The sequence below is a fragment of the Tetrao urogallus genome, assembly GCF_951394365.1.
Source record: "Tetrao urogallus genome assembly, chromosome: 30".
NCBI classification, from domain to species: domain Eukaryota; kingdom Metazoa; phylum Chordata; class Aves; order Galliformes; family Phasianidae; genus Tetrao; species Tetrao urogallus.
In genome coordinates, this window is record NC_136843.1 from 558,616 (window position 1) to 573,725 (window position 15,110).

The 15,110-nt window shown below is 38.9% G+C and overlaps 1 protein-coding gene across 1 annotated transcript; it reads right to left on the reverse strand.

Annotated features, from left to right (window-relative positions):
• Window positions 1-4,034: 4,034 nt before the first annotated feature.
• On the reverse strand, window positions 4,035-14,578 carry LOC306956429 (WD repeat-containing protein 27-like; the record flags this gene model as incomplete). Its single annotated transcript, XM_079547700.1, has 12 exons — window positions 4,035-4,114; window positions 5,688-5,761; window positions 7,268-7,401; window positions 8,070-8,137; window positions 8,529-8,632; window positions 8,892-9,024; window positions 9,681-9,789; window positions 10,636-10,706; window positions 11,763-11,808; window positions 12,294-12,407; window positions 12,859-12,983; window positions 14,413-14,578. The coding sequence occupies 12 exons, from the start codon at window positions 14,576-14,578 to the stop codon at window positions 4,035-4,037; spliced, it is 1,224 nt and encodes a 407-aa protein (XP_079403826.1).
• Between the last annotated feature and the right edge of the window lie 532 nt (window positions 14,579-15,110).

Genomic DNA, 15,110 nt, shown 5'->3' on the forward strand with positions numbered 1-15,110 from the left:
GGGAAAAGTGCATGAGAGAAAGCGTGTAAAAGAGGACATGGAAGCTTGAGAGTAAGAAACTGCAGCAAGAGAGGAAAAGCATGTTTGAGAAGGGTTATCATGCAAGTCTGGGGGCAAGGGAAAGTTCACTAAGGAGGAAGGGAATGAGTGCAAGAAAGAGGGACTATACGCAGGACAACACAAGCAAGAAAGGGAAGGGGCTGCGTGAGAAGAAAAGTGTGTCCAATAGTCAGAACACATAAACAGAAAGAAAGTGAAAGAGGGAGGGGTTTGCATGAAGGGTGGAAACCTGCCCACGAGAGAGAGAGGAAGCATGCAGTGCAAAGAGATGGAAAATGTGTGTGCAAGAGAGAGGAAAACTTGAGGCTGTGAGAAGGAAAGGAGCACGAGAGAGTTAGAAGAGAGAGGGAGGCTGTGCCTGTGAATAAGGGAAGCTACAAAGGGAAGCCATGGTAGGAAAAAATGGTAGAGTGTGCAAAAAATGAGAGAGGGGAAATGTGTTGACAGAGAGGGAAAGCCAAACCAAGAGAGCAAACATAACCATGAGAGAAGAGGGGGAAATGTGCCAAGAACTCCAAAGACAGTGAGGGAAGCCCAAGATACGTACAAAAGAGAGTGAAGGAAAATAAGAGAGGTACAGAGAAAAAAAAACACATGCAGAAGAGAGATGTCATTCATGCATAAAGAACAAAAAGAAAAGTACAGCATCACAGAAGAACTCTTACAGACAGGGAACATGAGCAAGTGGGACATGCAAGCGGCATATGCAGTTGAGCTAAATCATACACACATTCAACACAGCAAAAATTCATTCTGTATTTCTATTTTATGTCTCTTCTTGTTTAGTTTAAAGCCGCTTTTATCCCTTATCCCACCCTATGCTCCCTGATAAACAGCCCCTTCCCATGGGAAAAGATGATGTGCAAGAAAGGGAAAGCGTATGCAGGCAAGAGGAAAGGAAAGCACATACACAAGACTAAGAAAGCAAACCCAGGAGAGTTAAAGAACAAGAAAAAAAGCACTGGAGAAAAGGCACAAGAAGAAGCAATGGCATGAGATGGATTGCTCAAATGAGAGGTGGAGCAGATCAGAGGGAAAGCCGACAAACCAGATTTCACGCAATAGTGAGGTTGCAGAAATTAGAAGAAAAGGATGAGAGAGGGCAAAGCAGCCAAAGATCTGTCTGATCTGTTCTGTTAAGAACCAGGACAAAAAAAAAAAAAGCATTAAATGTCACCACATTTTCTTCACCTTACTTGCTAGGCTGGGTGACCACCTTTACCAAGTGAGAGAATCACAGAATCATAAGGCTTGGAAAGACCACTGAGATCACCTAGTGCAACGATCAACCCGTGACTGTGACCACTGAACAGAAGAAACAGGCATCAGAGATGCTGGAGTAGGAAAGACCACAAAGACAGAGGGAAATCAGATATAGACAGAATCATAGAACAGCCTGGGGTGCAAGGGACCTTCAGGACCATCTAGTTCCAACCCCCCTGCCACAGACAGGGGCATTTCCCACTAGAGCAGGTTGCTCAAAGACCCATCATGCCTGGCCTTGAATACTTTCAGGGAGGGAAATACTTCCACTTCCAGTGTCTCACCACCTTCACAGCAAAGAATTTCTTCCCACTATCTAGTTTAAATCTATCCTCTTCCATCTATCCTCTCGTCCTGTCGCTACCTGTACTTACGAAAAGTATGCCTGCAAAAGAGAAGCAAAGCAAGGGAGAAATTGCAAGAGCCTGGGAAGAACTCAATGAGAAAGGAGGAAACACAAGGGAAAGTGCAAGCAAGAGGGAAAGCCTCCGTGCAAGAGGGGAAGATTTTACGAGCAAGAGGAAAGCATGGAAGAGGTGAGGGAAGTGAGAGACCATGAGAGAGAAGACTTGATGATCCTTGAGGTCTTTTCCAACCCAACCTGCTCTGTGATGACTCTGGGAACACATGCTAGAGTGTGAGCACCCAACGGAGATGAGGAAAGCAAAGAGAGGAAAAGCACTTGCAGCAGGGAAAGCATATCAGAGTAGGAGCACACGGACAAGGGCAGAAACATGCAATAGAAGAAAACACAAGTAGGTGAGGAAATACAAGCAAGAAAAGAAAAATGCAAAAGAGAGAGAATGCAAGACTGGAAAGCAAGAGGAATAAGGGGATAGAAGAACAGAACATGGGAAAATGAGAGAGTGTGACAGGAAAAAGCAAGAGATAAACACATAAGTGACACGTGGAAGGCATATCAGAAAACACAGGCGAGAGGGTAAGCTCTTCAAGAGAGCACAAGTCAGAGAGGAAAAGTGTCTAAGAAGGAGATTAACACAGGGTAAGTATTTCAGAGAGAGAGAAAACAAGAGCCAAGAGGGAAACGGTACGCGAGAGGAAGAGAGAAGAAGGGATGGGGAGCAAGAGAAGGAATGGAAGGAGCAGAGAGAGAAAGGGTCATGTGGTGGAGGGAGCAGTAGAGAGAGACAAACAGCAAAGGTACACTGCCAAAGACATGGGAGGGAAAGTAAGTAGGTGTGAAAGGGAGCAAGCAAGAAATACTGCTGAAAACAGCAAAGGGGAAAGCAAGGCTCTGGGAGAGCAAAGTGCAAAAGAAAGAAAGAACACGTGAGAGCAGAAGTGCAAGCGAAATAAGGAAAGCATGAGAGAGGAGTGTAAGAGGGAGGAAAAGAGGGAAAATATGGTGGGCGATGTGTGAGGAGAGAAGCGGAAAAAGGAAGATTTCTGGTTGGAAAGTGCTGGGTTCTCCTAAGTGCTATCCATTTCACCTGGAACAAAATCCATGCAGTATTTTTGCAGTGATCAGCCTATTTTCATCTCACCACATGACTAACTCTGTGCTTTGTTCCTTTTAAGAATAGGAGTCAGAGTAAAGTGATGATTAACAGGGAATTTCTAATGCTGATTCATTATTATTCTACAGACAGTACAAAGAGAGATGGAGTAACTGGCAGCACGTTTTTGAAGCTCACCTTTTGGAAAACCTGAGGTGGGGGAACTGAAGTTTTCTACCACGGACAGAATAGATTCTGCTCAGGACTGAAGTTGTAATGGATAATGACTGCAACTCAATAATTATGGATAAAAGTTGGAGTCACTGGCTGGGATGAGTTGGCTTTGCACAGGGAGCACAAGCTGACAGCACTAGCTATCTCAGAATGATGGTTTTAGATCAATTTTGCAGGAGGAAAAAGAACCAAGATCAAATACTCTCTGAAATTAACAAATTATCTGGTAAAAGAGAAAAAATGAGTTCTATGGTGATGTGAAACACGAAGGTGTTGCAGTAAGCGCCCGTTCCGCTCCCCCGGGAGACCGCAGCTTGGCCAATTACTGAGGTGACACCAATGTGATGAGCAGCAAATGGCGTTTATTACACGTATACACTAGCATATATAGCCTATGTGCTTCGTCTACGCCCCTAAGGGCACGAACCACCCATCAATCATAGAGCAGGGAGAGGGCCTAACGCGTCACATCCCACGGGGGGGTCTCGGTCTCGCAATCTCGCAGTTGCCAACAACAGCAAAGCTACAGCAAACTTTTGGAGAAGTGTTCCTCAAGTGACTTTAGAAGCTCCTAATAAGAAATAAAAATAAAAAACAACAATCCTGAAAGTTCTTCAAAAATAACACCATGCCAATAAAGGGAGGTTGTACAGCTCACAAAATTGTAACATGGCCCATCTCAAAGGATGGTTGAGAGGAAATAAATGGCATACTTCTCCCTGGGTTGATCTGAGAATGCTATATGTGAGTAGAACAAGGGAAAGAACTAACTGGGTTTAAGTGACATAGTATTTAGAAACAGACACTGTGTAAATGTACACAGAAGTTTTCATTTCAAGACCACTTGCAATTGATCACTGATCAGAAGCTGTGAAAATTTACAATGTTTTTAAAAGGACTATGTTTGTTAAAATCATATCTATTTTTCATGGGTCATCAGTTTCACAGTGGTGAGACTATACATCTCTATTACATGACAAAATATCAGATCCCAGTAAAACAGATAAAGTACAAGTGTATCTACTCACTGTGGTGCAGCTGTATAATCTTAATTTTATTATGAAAAACCAGTGGTTGATCTTTCACGGTGCTTTTCACTCCTATAGTAAAATAATTTAATATTCACTTAAGAGCTTCCTAATGTGACGTTACATTTTTACAAGTTTATGGATATACAGTTATGCTAGAACCGTGGCAATTTTTAATGTCTCCTTGTCATACAAAACACAATTATGATCAGCTACTTCAGAAGACTGAGAAAAGGAAAGAAATGAACTATCTCTTTGCATAATATCCCTCCTCAAATAATATCAAGTAGGAACTTCTCTAAACTTTGAACTAACAAAAAATACTGTTCTAAGGAACTTTTTTCATCATTTACTCACGAATGTATTCTGTAGTTGCCTACTTTATGCTTAGGTTTTATATTTACTAGCTATAGAATACAACTTACATTTGGAATATATCTAAAGATCTGAAACAAACTGGCTAGTAGGTGCACATAAATGACTGTTCTTTTATGTGGCTTGAGAAGTCATTAATAATGGCTGCATTCACCCTCTTGTAATAACATTCCTGAAAGGCAGCTTCCAGCTCAAAACTAAATACGAGCATTTCATATCAGCAGAAATGACCTAATTAAATTATAAAGGTGGGAGTGGGAGGGTGTGGAAATCTTGTTCATATTCCAAGGGAAAACCTTCAGGTGCATTGTGAGTGATCTCGTGGGCACATTTACCAGTGCTGAGGATAGACACATCTTTAGCTCCCATCAGCTATCACTTCTCTATATGGAATCACAAAGGAGAAAATGGTCCTTCCTCAAGAATGCCTGACACCACTTGATCTGAGATATCATAGGATTTCCTCAGAACAACTAAGATATCTGAATGTGACATGTCAATAATAACAGTGCTGAGTTTCAGAAGAAGCTTCAAATTCTAGCAAAAACAGATGCTTTCTCAGATTTCCACATAAAACCAAAACTATAACCTTTGACATTCTAGCATGTCCACCAACTACAATCAATAGAATCAAAATAGATTATTCTAAGTGTCTACAGCTACCAGTTATTTTCTATCTTTTCAAAAGAAAAGGTGATTATGAAAAAAAATATTTTCTAGTTACTTTCTGAACCTAGTTTTAGTACTACTGAGCAAAGAAATTATATGTTCTCCAATAGCAACTGAAAGTCAGACCTTTCTTTTTTTTTTTTTTTTTTTTTTTTGAGTAGTAGAAACCAAAGTCAAAAGTAAATTTCCTAAACTTACAAGTATTAACAAAAGAGTATTCAAGACAACAAAACCAATCAAACACTTAACTAAAAATAAGAAAGAAAGTCAAGTTATATAGAAAATTATATTCCACGCTATGAAAAGATAAAGATATGAGAAAATGTAAGCATTCTACATACTTTAACTCTTTCAAAATTGACATTTCTCAGAAGACTATATTTTAAAAAAGAAAAACATCACACTATCATCATTTTCATTACAAATATTTGGGTACAATATGAAATACTACTAGAAAAATAAAATTCTGTCTAATAAAATAAAAATAAAATACGTATAACTTAAAAAATAAATATATTGCTTAGAATAGGCAACAGACAGTCTTTTATTGTTTCTAAAAGTATGACTTTATTAATTCATATCAAGATTGTTTTACACTTACCATGTGTTTCACTCGGACGTTTTTTATTTTTATTTAAATTTTCACACAATGGAGATGTTGGCAACAGAGAACACCTAAGTATAAAAAAATAAATAAAAAATTGATAAATTCAGTGGACAAAATCAGATTAGGAAAAGGTGTAAAAATTTATTTTTACTAATTTGTGATAATCTATACTTCACTGTATACATCAAGTTTTTCTGCGACTTGAAATTTCAGTGTTTTCACAGAAGTCATTTCAAGGACCATGAAGGACCAGACACTCATTGAGAACTATCTCCATGGATTTGCCAGGGAAGTGATGCTTCACTGACTTTATAAACTTCTGTGATTAAGCGATTATCTTGTAGACAAGAGGAAAGTGGTTCATATGGTTTACCTGGACTTGAATGCTTTTGCCATTGTCTCCCATGAGATCCTCATAGAGAGGCTCATGAAGTATGGGCTGGAGGAGCACACAGCAAGAACAGCCAGGCCCAGAAGTGATTGGTGGCACAAAGTCTAGCAGGAATCAAATAACTAGTGGAATACTTCAGGGATCAGTCCTGAGACCAATCCTGTTCAACATCTGCATTAATAATCTGGATGGTGGAGTGTGTCCTTATCAAGGCTTCGGAAGACACCACAAAAGTGGGAGAATGAATGATACACCAGAGGGTTGTGCAGCCATCCAGAGATCCTGGCAGGCTGGAGAAGTGTGCTAGCAAAAGCATAAAGTTCAACAGGGAAGAGTCCTGCATATAGGGAAGAAAAACTCCAGGCCCCAATACATGCAGGGGACCAGCAAGTCCAGAAAAGGACCTGAGGATGCTGGCAAACCCCATACAGGAAGTGAACCAGCAAATCACTCTTTCAGCAAAAATGGCCAATGGTGTCATGTGGTGCACCAGGAAGTGCTGCCACCAGGTCAAAGCAGGTGATCCTTCCCCTCTGCTCTGTGTTAGTGTTCAGGATTACATCCACCAGTTCAAGAAAGACATTGCGCTACTGGAGGGAGAGTTTGGCAAAGAGCCACAAAGACAATGAAGGGACAGTAGTGTCTCTCTTGTGAGGAAAGACTGAGAAAGTTTGGACTGTTCAGCCTAGAGAAGAGGAGACTCAGCAGGGATTTTTCCAATGTATACCTGAAGTGTCAGTGCAAAAGAGACTGTGTCCAGTGGTGTCCAGTGACAAGAAGTAATGTTCACAAACCGGAACACAGGGAGTCCCAGCTAACGACCAAAAAGCATTTCTTCACTGTTCAGTTGACCAAACACTGATACTGGTTTCTCAGAGAGGCTGCAGAGTCTCCTCTTAGAAGGTGCTCAAAAGCGAACTGGACTTGGGCCCTGCTCTGAGTGTCCCTGCTTCAGAAGGGACCTCCAAGATGACCTCCAGATGTCCCTTCTGGTCCCAACCACTCTATGCAATTTAGTAATTTCTCCCACTCAGTGCAATAAAGCAGGACAGGGAAACAGGTAAAGTTAATCCAAGTCAGAAAATAACACTGTACACAAGCATGTGATACACCTAAGGGTCAGAAAAACAAACGCATTATCCAATTTTGAAAAAAAATAAGAACATTTTAAGTTATTCTGTACCTGGCAATGACTGATAGACTCCCTTCATTTCCACTTTTAAGAATACCACTCTGCTGAGATGTCACCAATGAAGCAGGGTTAACTTCCAACACAGCAATGATGTCTTCAAACATTGAAGTGATCAAGCATAAAACCTGCAATAATTACACTATAAAATAGCACACCATGTACTTCACAATTTAAGCTCTAACACAAAGGTATTTATAACAGAGAATGAAACCGTTTTTTAATTATGAAAATTACTCAGAGATATCCATAGATTTGGTCTCACAGCATTAAGCAGTAGAAAGTGCTTAATGGTGTCCTTCAAAATATGCTTATGGTGCTTGTATGTAATATTATATGTATATATTCCATTTCCTAAAAAAGCTCTTTTGCTGATTTTCCGCAGAAATTTTCTCACAACTCAGTTTTTGCAGATTTCTTGGAAAGATTCAGAAGTTCATCCCAGCATCTGTTTGAGGAAAAGGCGTAACAACGTTTTTACCTTTTTTTCCTCTAAGGCAGTGCCTCTGCCCCCTCAGTGGTCATTCTTGACATTCAAGGTACACACCAAACACCATAAAAAACAATTCACCTTTTGCTTTCTAGTCACTTCAGATAGTATTTAAATTTTGAGAACTATTAAAACTAGAAAACTCCTTAAAGAATCATCTCCAGCGAAATAACTCTGCAATTCACATTTTGAATAAATAAAAAAGTGTACATGCACATGATTTGTATACAAAATGCAGAATTAACATTTATAAAAAATAACTGGAAATGTAAACATTTGTTAAATAAATGCTAAATATATACTCACCTTTCCATTAACTGCTTTCTTCATTAATGAACACAATCCAGCAAATCGAATGCTGAGGCCACTGTAATCTTTACCAAAAAGAACACAGTGGTAAGAGATGTATTTACATTTAAAAGGGAAAAAAATTTACTCATGCTGTTTTGACATAATCATAACCCACGATTTTCAGTATATATCCTTCTAGCTTACAGCCACATCATCAAGTATGAGTAGAATAACATGCCTTGTAATTAGCTTGCTAAATTGAATAAGAATTCATTAGTAACCACTACAAAAATCTAGTACTGACACATGTTCTGCAACAAGTCATCAGTGACAGAAAAGCACAGTAAAATTAATTGCTACATTAAAATATTAAAAAACATTTTTTGCTGTATTAACTAATTCTTTTACTATTTATATCAGCCAACAAAGAAAAGCAATCATGTTAGATTGTAGAGAGACATTTTCTAATGATGCCTTTGTAACATAAAAACGCTTCCAGATCCAAGTTTGCTAAATTTATTAATAATAAGCCAGTAGAGGTTCCTATCCAAAAATAGCTTCTATTCTGGGCACAGCATCTATTAGGAAAAAAAAAAACCAAAAAAACAAAAAAACATACCTGAGTATGATAAAGAAGCTTTTTTTTTTCTTTTTTTTTAAAATATATAAGACACAGTAATACTAGCTAACTTGATTCCAATATGACAAAAATAATAAGCCATCCCATAGAAGATTTTAAATGCATTTTTAAAATCTGTAGTTTGAAGGAAAAAGTTTCAATTAAAATTGATGCTGTGAAAATAACCTAAGAACCTGGTGATATTTTAAAGGACTCACATATTTTCTTCATTGTGGAAACATACTGAATAGTCACAGTGTTCAATTAGGAGAACAGGCAATGATGCTTCCACTGACCCCTCTGGTTTCACGCTGTTTGTTTTGCAAAACTCAGAAGCATTTTGCCTTTCACCTAAAAAAAAACAATCAACAATATCATCAGTCAACGAAACAATGAAATAAGGCAAACAGAAGGGATTTAAGAGAGAATTAAAAGTAATGCAGTAAAATAGCATGAAATAAGACCACACTGTCTTTCAATTTCAAAAGATGGGGATGTCTTGAGCCAGAGAATCACCTTGCTGAGGTGCAATCGTTATTCATTTGTAAGTACTCAGTGTTATAAAAATACCACTGTCAGTTAAATAATATATCATGGGGGCTCTGGTATAAACGTAAAACAACATAGCACAGCAAAATATATAGCATAAAATAACATAAAGCAGCGTAAAACAGAAGATTCTTAGAAGCTCCAAAGGTAACTGAGAAATGGTACTCCACTTAGACAATGGATTATCTTTTTTAGGAATTGATTTTATTCTCACATGTATCATGCAATGATTTACAAGCAGATACATTACCCAAGATGTTATTAGAGACATATATGCGTAATTCCTCCCTGTATGCCAATCCCCACCTTCATATCAACTTCAGTCAAAGATTCCACGTTACTGAGATTCAAAACTCCATCACTTACACTAACCTTTCATGGCATAAAAGGCACATACACTCAGTAGTCAGTAACAATTGAAATATAGCAAAACCAGCATACTAGAAGCACTATGCTACCTAATTCTTCTTTCCAGATTTTATTATAGAATTTCTCTTGCTCTTTCTTTAAGTCAGTATGTGCCACACAACGGTAACTATGATCAGTGCTTAAACTGAAGATCCAAAGCCAAAAGAAAACAAAAGAAAAGCAACTGCAATGAAATTATACAAATATGAGCTAGAGGTTCAATACTGAACTCTGCTTATGTAAGTAATGAATTTTTACTCATTTTACCTGGGACCAGAAATTAAATTACATCTATCTATATCCCAAACTTTTCAAAGGTAATTTCATTATTAGCAGAAGAAGCCATTATCAATTTGAACAGCATGTCTAATTCCCACATGTTTATGTCTTTTAAAAACAACTCCTCACAGACTATTACCTACAATTAAAAATCCTAGGCTACCTGCGTGCAATTGCTTAATGGGCCACATATGTTAATCTCATTGATACCTTTGTCTTTTTAGGCATCACCATATTTACATATTTAACTTTCTTCATGACCCATTGAACACTTACACTGAAGGAAGAGAGCTTCAATATGCCACAGAAAAAAAATCAGATTAATTTATTCCTAGCATTAAATTAAAGAAGAATTCAAGTGCTTCAAGTACATTTATTACATTTTTCTTAGAATTCCACCACATTAAAATCATGGTCTCTCCCATTTATGGTTATTTGTTTTTTTCTTGGCCAAAAAATGAGAATTCTGCTTTTCATCTTTTTTCTTTGAAAACAGATACATATAGTATCTCAGTGTACATATACTTACGGATTGCAGTTCTAAAAACTTTCATGGTTTTGAGGAAAAAGTTTGCATTTTGTAATAAAGGTGTTATATTGTTATGTTTGCTAAAATAATTGTTGTAGCATTTTAAAACTAGCATGCAAATTGTGATGCTTCTTGATAGATAAATTAATGATTGTTGACTATTTTGTCACAGAGAGATTATTTTTTACGTCTACTACCTGTCCTTCAGCACATCCAGTGATGATCTGTCTCTTTTCTTCGTCAATTAGTAGACTTAGCAAAGGAAATGCTGTTCCAAAAAAGTTGCAATCAGTTCCAGAATACACATGAATCAGAAATTTTATTCAAAATTGCTAGCTCGTATTTATAAAGAAAGGTAAAAACAAAACAAAACAACAACAACAAAACCCTAAGGCAAAGGGTCTTCGCTTTTTTTTGTTGCAGTGGGTTTTCCATTTCTAGATCTGTAGCCTGCCTTCCTAAAATGGTATGGCTGTGATTTTCAGTAACCTTCTATCTACACTGCAGAGGCCGTGGTTTGCTGCACCCTTTCACCCAGGCTTAAGCAGCAATATTTTTCAGAGCCCCATTGTCAGATCACCTACTGTTATTCTCATGGCCTTGCTACCACAAACCAGTTCAATCAAAGCAACTGCCACAGGCTCAGAGAGGAGTCATTCCTTCTTCCTCTTCTTTCCTACCATAGGTTTGAGCTCTCCCTTTGCTCTGAGGCATCTAATAATAGATAAGCACAAAGCTTAACAACCATTTCCCATGCAGTTCCTTCCCCCACTCAAAGTGTGCTCCAACTGCTCTAATTGCACCCTAAGCAAGAACAACCAGCACAGAATTGGAGCATGTTCTGGTGAAAACCATATGGTTACTCTCAGGAAAAGTTCAATTGGAGAGGAGCGTCCTTGCTGCACAGATGCTTGTCCTCCTCTCCTTTTGTTCTCATCTTTCTATAAAACGCAGCTTTTGATTTTAAAGCCGATGTATGCCTTCAACAACAAGCCCTGCTAGTAAACCTACACATGGTACACTTACAGCATTTCTTTGCATTTCCTACAAAAAACTTAAAAAAAAAAAAAAAAAAGCACATAGACAATAGAACTATTTGCACATCTCAGTAAATGCCAACAGTTAAACGCATATTCTGTACAAGAACTGTTTATAAAAATACACTGAAACTACCTACCCACTTTAAAGGAAAATATATGAGCTAGCATATAGTTTACTAGAAATATTTTCACTAGATCAACTAAACACCTACATACTGATTTTATTTTATTGTTCAGATCGATACATTTTGCTGTGCAAAAGTATATAAAAAAGGAAAATTTACCTGTTAATATCCCTGACATTAACACTCCAGTAGAACAGTCCCATCCCTACAGGGAAAAACAAAATAAGATAGGCACCTACTTAGATCTTTAAGGAAAAAACAAACTTTTAAAGGCCATCAAGTGGTGAAAACGAGGAAATGCAGCCACTGAAAGTGATGCAATATTGGAAGGTTGTTTTCCACAGGGTTTGTTTATTTGTTTGCCTCTTTATTGTGTCGGGCTCTGTTTAATCGATAAGTGCCAGAGTTTATTTGCCAGATAATAAAAATCACCAAAGTTAACACTTCACTATATTGTTTTGACTATGAAAAACCTTCACTGTCATTAGAAATAGATAAATATATAAAAATAATTAATTTTTACGATAACTTTGCAAGCAATTCTTAAAAACAATATCTTGGTCTCTATAATATCAAAGATGACTTTTGCTTAGCTTTCAGCAAATATTTTTAGGAAAAAAAGACAACATTAATTCAAAAATTCATTAATTCTATTATTTTTTTTTAAATGCAGCTCAAGAATTTCCTTGCCTTGAAGCTTCTGTCTTCAGACACCGATATAAGCATATTTTTCTCCCACATGCAAAACTCAGCAGCAGTCACTGGAGCCAGGTGGCCATTCAATTTAACTAGCATAGCTTCATTCTACGAATAGGAAAGTCAAAATAAAAGCAAAACAGATTTCAAAACAAAACTGGCAATTAATTCAAAGTCTTAATAACTAAGAATTATCGCTAAAAATAAAATCAGACTTAGGTTCTAATTATAAATTCAACAAGATTTTCTTAAGCCAAATATAGCCACGTATATCATCCTGCTGGCAGAAAACACCACATGTTGCATTTGCTTTTTCAAAGTGAGTGATAAAGGAGTAATTTTTCAAATGTTTTCATAACACTGAGATATCGTTTAACTTCAACACTTTACTCTGTCATCATTTTTATGACGTGTCATTGATAATGCTATTCAGCATTCATTTGTATTTGTTTTCTTCTAAACGAGAATATGAATGCATACAGTACCACATCACAATTTTATTGAAAGTGATGAACTTTAAGAAACAACAGCACTGTGGCTACAAAGAATGGTATCTCACCTTTGCACTTAACACGTAGATTCGATTTCCAGCACATACTGCCACTTGTTGATCATCTGGACTAAATCTTACATGAAGAACCAATCTCAGAAGAGTTCCAATAATAATTCCTTGAGGTGTTAACCCTGCAGCAATTTTATTATTACTGAGATTTAGCAAAATCTAAAACTCTGATGCAGCAAGATTCTCACAAACATTGCATAGCAGCTATCTAACAAGACATTTATACCAGTATCTGTCAGGAAAATATACAGACTAACCCATCATTTAATAATATATAACAATATGGGTTGGAAGATCATCTAGTCCAATTAGACTAGGTTATTGGAAAGCAAAGCGCAGAACTACATACCAGGAAGATTTCTCCATCTACCTCCTTACCTAGACCATATATGGTACTCTTTGCAACACTAACAATAAGCATGCATATCAAATCTCACTAATGTCAAGGATAGAATTTTTGTAACAGAATGGCATGTCTAGAGAACATAGTAGTGCCTTGTTCATTTTGGAGACAGGAAATCCTGATTCAAACCCAGCAGAGCAGAGATTTGAAAAATATTTCTGAATATTTTTGATGAATATTTCAGCCACTCAACCACTAAGCAAGGGAGACTTTTCTTCTCCTGGTTTTAATTCTTCTCTGGGAAAAGGCTGAACGGGGGAGTACACCACTACAAATCATTGCATAGTAGGATGAGAAGAATGAGAACAGACATTTTTCATCCCTCTTATCACCACATCATCATGTTCATCTCAGTCGTTCTGCAGATCTACATTTTATGATGCTGCCTTCAACACTGTACAGATTTTGGACATCTTATCAAGTCTTAGGATTCCATAGGCTGCAAACTAATCAGAACACAGCCACAACAGCTACAGATGTCTTTTTCTAGGTTTTACTCTAGACACTGAGGAGTCTTTCTATAACAGATTAATGTATCAAGGTTTATCAGCATGGAGAGATGAATCACATAAAGAACTCAACTTCCTGACATTTGATAAAAATAACGTGAAAAAAAATAGTTCAAGACTGTGCAGAGAGCAGTCTGGGCAGAGACAGTCTACACAGCACCTGCTGAAGAGCGTGTGGACAGAGACAGAAAGGTGAAGAAGGAAATCTAGCAGCAGTGAATCTGGCTTTCAAATGCCTTTATATTAAATATACACAGACTGTCTACTGATCTTCCACTAAGTGACTCTAATTAATTTCCGTGTTTGTTTCCCCTGAATTTTTAGTCCAATTTCATGCCCACTCCCTGAATCACTCCCTGAAACTCTATGTTATACTTGCATAGATTAAAGTGTAATGATAACATTCATTATAAAAGTATTTAAAACATTCTCATTTCTTTACGAGTTTTTTTTGTGTTTTTTTTTTTTTTTTTAAATAATATGTTTTAATAATATGTAGCTTTGCACATTCACTGTGGCAACGTGAGTTTTGTGAGTACGAAACCCAATGATTTTTTCTCCATGCCTTCCCTTTTGACGTTTTTCTACAGCATACAGCGGGAGGCGTTGTTACCTGTGCAGCAGGGCTGCCAGCTGTACTCCAGACGCACAGCTCGTTGCGATTCAGCGGGAAGGCGTAGTGCTGGTGTCCGCACGCCACCTGGACGAGGCACTCCGGCAACCTGGACTTGAACAGGCGTTTTTCGCAGACGACCTCAGGTTCTTCGCTCCCTCCCCACGAACAACTGTCGCCCTCACTTTCCATCCTCCAGCGGGGCACTGCCGGCGGCTCGGGGTGCGTCCCGATCTCCTAACTGCGCGGGATCCGGACGAAGCCGCCCAGCCGCCGAGGAATGGGCGGGGAGAGAGAGCTCATGGGAGGTCACTATGGCAACTGCATCGCTGCCGACGGGTCGCCAAGAGGGACAAGCGCCGCTGCGCGTTGCGCAGTCACACGGGAGCAGGTGGGCGGAACGGGATGCCAGAGCGATGGCCGCGCGCGCAGCCCAACTCTCGCGATAGCAGAGGGCTCAGTCTGCGACTAGCGCACAGCCCCGCCCGACCCGCCTGCCGCAGCGCGCGGGAGAGGCGGCGCGCGGGAGAGGCGGTGAGTGGCGGTTGCGGGGCGGGGCTGGGAGGCGGTGCCCGCTCCTCGCGCCGCTGTCCGGGCCGGGTTCGGGAGGAGCGGCGAAGCGAGAGGGGCGGCGCCGGGCCCGGAGGCTCTTTGGGGTCGGCCTCCACGCTGCCTCTGTGCGGCCGCTGCCGTCGGGGTGTGCCGGCCCGCCTTGGGGCGGGAT